Source organism: Rhinopithecus bieti, unplaced genomic scaffold (assembly GCF_001698545.2).
Source record: "Rhinopithecus bieti isolate Rb0 unplaced genomic scaffold, ASM169854v2 scaffold_40368, whole genome shotgun sequence".
Taxonomy (NCBI): domain Eukaryota; kingdom Metazoa; phylum Chordata; class Mammalia; order Primates; family Cercopithecidae; genus Rhinopithecus; species Rhinopithecus bieti.
The window spans coordinates 3,050,427-3,054,867 of NW_016817546.1; the positions used below are offsets into that span (position 1 = coordinate 3,050,427).

Sequence of the window (4,441 nt, forward strand, 5' to 3'; positions counted from 1 at the left end):
GAGGCCCGGCCGGGAGTAGGGGCGGCGGGGGCGGGGACGCTGACGTCGCGGCCCGGCCGGGCCCAGCTCTCCGCTCCCCGCTGAGGGCGGAGTCGTCGCCCGGGCCCCCGCGCCAGGCCTGGCTCAGCGAAGTTGTTTTCGCGGCTGCGGGCTTCGCGCGGCTCCCTGCTCCGGGCCCGCGGGGCCAGGACTGGACCGGGGTCTTCTCTAGGCATCTGCGGGATTCACTCGAGGTGGCCGGGTTCGTTCATTAAAAACACCGGGCCAGCGTTGTCAGTGTTCTAAAGAGGTGTGCGTTCAGTTCGCTTTCTGTTGCCGCCTTCGCTTAACCTTGGGACCGGCCGTTTTCCCACTCTCCTGAATATCCTCCTCGGAGGAAACCCGCCCGCAGGGCGAGGCGGAGACGCGGTGTTTGGTACTGGCATCGACTGGTACTTGTTCACTGGTGTTTAACTGGGATGGGCAGTGTGTAAACGCTGGACCGCAGAGTATCTGACAGCTGTACGTGTGGAGGGCTGGCCGGACACAGAGGGGACTGCCCCTATGCGATGACCAAAAGGCGGCCTGACGGGAACATTTTTTAATAACCATACGAAAGTGGGGGGAAAAGGTAAGTAAAAAACGCAGATGATTCAGTAACCCGTTTGGTAGCTTCGACGAAGTTAAAGGGGAGTAACACAAAATTTAAAATTCAAATTAGAAAATGAACTCTTGGAGAGACTAGTAAGATATGTGACAGGCGCCTAATGCTACATCAGCTGGCTGTTGCTTATTTCAAGGGTTATGACCATTCTGATGAAGATATTTAATAGGAGATGGTGTTAATCTTAGAAATACTTCTCTGAGCCTCAGTTTCCTAAGCTGTTAAATTTTTAGCGTAGTGCCTGGCTAAATAAATGGTAGCTTACTGTTGTTTTATTTCTGCAATATTATACTCCATTGGAGAGCTTCCCAGAGGTGATAAATTGAGGTACCTTACAAAATAAAACATAGAATTACTATGATTAAAACAGAGACATTGCACTTGGCCCATGGAGACTTGATTAACAACTTCTTATACAATTGCATATTGAGATGATTTAGTCAGATTTGGAATGTTACCTGGTTACTGTGACCAAAGCAGAGGTCCCAAGGTTAGCCAGTATTGCCCAAGGTCATATTCACAAGGAGCAACTTGTTTTGCCAGAATAAGAAACACTGCTAAGAAGATGATGATCCTGTTGGTAGTTTAAAAATGCAAACACCAAAAAGAATAGTGTTTTTTTTTTTTTTGAGACGGAATCTCCTCTGTTGCCAGGCTAGAGTACAGTGGCCTGATCTCGGCTCACTGCAATCTCCACCTCCCGAGTTCAAGCGATTCTCCTGCCTTAGCCTCCAGAGTAGCCTGGACTACTGGCACCCGCCACCACACCCAGCTAATTTTTGTATTTTTAGTAAAGACGGGGTTTCACCATGTCGGCCAGATGGTCTTGATCGCTTGACCTGGTGATCTGCACGCCTCGGCCTCCCAAAGTGCAGGGATTACAGGTGTGAGCCACTGCGCCTGGCCAGGAATAATTATTAGAGGTGAAACCCAAATGAAAGAAAAGGGAATTTTTTTTTTTCACACCTCAGTATTGTCCCCTATGGTAAATGTTTCACATAATAAACATTAAATTCTTCCCCACACACACACACAGATTAAGAAATTATCCGGCCAGGCGCAGTGGCTTACACCTGTAATCCTAGCACTTTGGGAGGCCGAGGCAGGCAGATCACCTGAGGTCAGGAGTTTGAGACCAGCCTGACCGACATGGGTCAGGGAGGCGGAGGTTGCAGTGAGCTGAGATTGCGCCATTGCACTCCAGCCTGGGCAACAAGAGCGAAACTCCATCTCAAAAAAAAAAAAAAGAATGGTCACCTGCCTTGGCCTCCCCCAAAGTGCTGGGATCACAGGTGTGAGCCACCATGTCCCGCCTAATTTTTTTTTTTTTTAAGACGGTCTCCCTATGTTGCCCAGGCTGTTCTGGAACTCCTGGACTCAAGGGATCCTCCTGCCTAGGCCTCCCAAATTGTAGTTTACAGTCCTGAGCTACCTTGCCTGCCTGGCGTGAATACCCATTCTGAGCAAAAGTTATCACTTGGGTCTGAAAATGTGTCCCCTGACTCAATCCATGTTAGGGATTTTCTCCTGAATTCTAAGCTCAGTTTTGTCAACAAGTCAATTACTCTGAGTAAGTCCTTCATTTCCAATTTGAGAGTTTATTTTTCTTTCTTTTTTTTCTTTTTTGAGACAGTTTCACTCTTGTTGCCCCCGCTGGAGTGCAGTGGCGTGATCTCGGTTCACCACAACCTCCATCTCCCGGGTTCAAGCGATTCTCCTGCCTCAGCCTCCCGAGTAGCTAGGATTACAGTCCTGTGCCACAACACCCGGCTAATTTTTTGTATTTTTAGTAGAGACGGGGGTTTCACCATGTTGGCCAGGCTGGTTTCGAACTCTTGGCCTCAGGTGATCTGCCTGTCTCAGCCTCCCAAAGAGCTGGGATTACAGGCATAAGCCACCGCGCCGGATATTTATTGAATATGTTTTTAGTAAACAGTAATTTTTAGTACATAGATATGACCTGTACCTTCCTGCTACTCCAGTGAAAGAGAAAACTTCATGAAAAAGGACCTCTTTTGTCTTTCCATTTCCCTTAGAAATAGAGCCCTTTGGGGCGGGCGCGGTGACTCAAGCCTGTAATCCCAGCACTTTGGGAGGCCGAGACGGGCGGATCACGAGGTCAGGAGATCGAGACCATCCTGGCTAACATGGTGAAACCCCATCTCTACTAAAAATACAAAAAACTAGCCGGGTGTGGTGGCGGGCATCTGTAGTCCCAGCTACTCGGGAGGCTGAGGCAGGAGAATGGCGTAAACCCTGGAGGCGGAGCTTGCAGTGAGCTGAGATCTGGCCACTGCACTCCAGCCTGGGCAACAGAGCAAGACTCCGTCTCAAAAAAAAAAAAGAAAAAGAAATACAGCCCTTTGGAGGAAATGTAGATACTAATGTTTACCATCCTTTCCCTAAATTCAGGAAAAGGACTATACCACTTGCACTTGACCCAAACAATCTCATAATATGCAGCTGTGAAGTAATAAAGTTTATTTTCTCGCGCCTGTTTATTTTCTCAGCACTTTGGGAGGCCAAGGCGGGCGAATCACGAGGCCAAGAGATCAAGACCATCCTGTCCAACACGGTGAAACCCTGTCTCTACTAAAAATACAAAAATTATCTGGGCATGGTGGCATGCGCCTGTAGTCCCAGCTACTTGGGAGGCTGATGCAGGAGAATCGCTTGAACCCAGGGGGCAGAAGTTGCAGTGAGCGGAGATCGTGCCACTGCACTCCAGCCTGGCAACAGAGTGAGACTGTCTCAAAAAAAAAAAAAAAAAAAATCGTTTTCTCTGTGTGACAGGCTTAAGTTTGTTCAGTATCTCTTGTTTTTATGTAGGTGTATTGTACTACTCCTGGGCTGCAGGGGGCGAATCTGAAATTCCTTGATTAGTTCAAGAACATTCACCACAGTAGCCAGATCCTTGGAGTCTATGATCGTTTTCTGCTAAAAACAAAAAACAAACTAATTATACCTACTGCTGAATACTAATTCTCAGATTATTATAGTTACTTAGGAGAGGAGGAAAAAAGCCAGCGTTTGCACAGGTTGCAACAAGTTAAAAATACTAAGAATACCATGGTTTCCCAGTAAGTAACTTGAGAATGTGGTTATTTTAATTGAGTTACCAAATATAGCTTCACCTTCCTAAATCTCAGCAGCTACACTACATCCACTTGAGGGAACATACAAGAAAGCTTTCTGTCTCCCATTTTTGCTCTGTGCTTGAGTGCAGGTGTGAGCATAACCAAAGGTTTGCTTTTCAAATGTTTCAGCCTTTTGTTCAGCTTAATTGTTTTTATTTTGTTGTTGTTGTTGTTTGAGACAGAGTATCGCTCTGTCCCCCTGGCTGGAGTGCAGTGGCACAATCTCAGCTCGCTGCAAGCTCCGCCTCCCGGGTTCCTGCCATTCTCCTGCCTCAGCCTCCCAAGTAGCTGGGACTACAGGCGCCCGCCACCGCGCCCGGCTAATTTTTTTGTATTTTTAGTAGAGTTGGGGTTTCACCGTGGTCTCGATCTCCTGACCTTGTGATCCACCCGCCTCGGCCTCCCAAAGTGCTGGGATTACAGGCGTGAGCCACCGCGCCCGGCTTGTTTTTGTTTTTCTGAGACAGAGTCTTGCTCTGTTACCCAGGCTTGAGTGCCGTGGTGCGATCTGGGCTCACTGAAACCTCTGCTTCCCAGGTTGGAGAGATTCTCCTGCCTCAGCCTTCCAAGTAGCTGGGATTACAGGCGTGTGCCACCGCACCCAGCAAATTTTTATTTATTTTTGTTTTTAAATTTTTTTTTTTTTTTTTTTTTTTTTTTT

General features: G+C 47.6%; 2 protein-coding genes across 2 annotated transcripts in view; one reads left to right on the forward strand and one right to left on the reverse strand.

Moving 5' to 3' along the window:
• Window positions 1–215, reverse strand: part of PHF13 (PHD finger protein 13) — an 11,616-nt gene extending 11,401 nt beyond the window's left edge. Inside the window, exon 1 of the mRNA XM_017855999.1 lies at window positions 45–215. Within this exon, the coding sequence (XP_017711488.1) occupies window positions 45–215 (171 nt within the window). The remainder of the gene's footprint in view (window positions 1–44) is intronic.
• The window catches only part of KLHL21 (kelch like family member 21), a 24,636-nt gene continuing 20,216 nt past the window's right edge, over window positions 22–4,441 (forward strand). The window contains 1 exon segment of the mRNA XM_017856035.1: window positions 22–610. The gene's annotated coding sequence lies outside the window, so the exon portion shown is untranslated.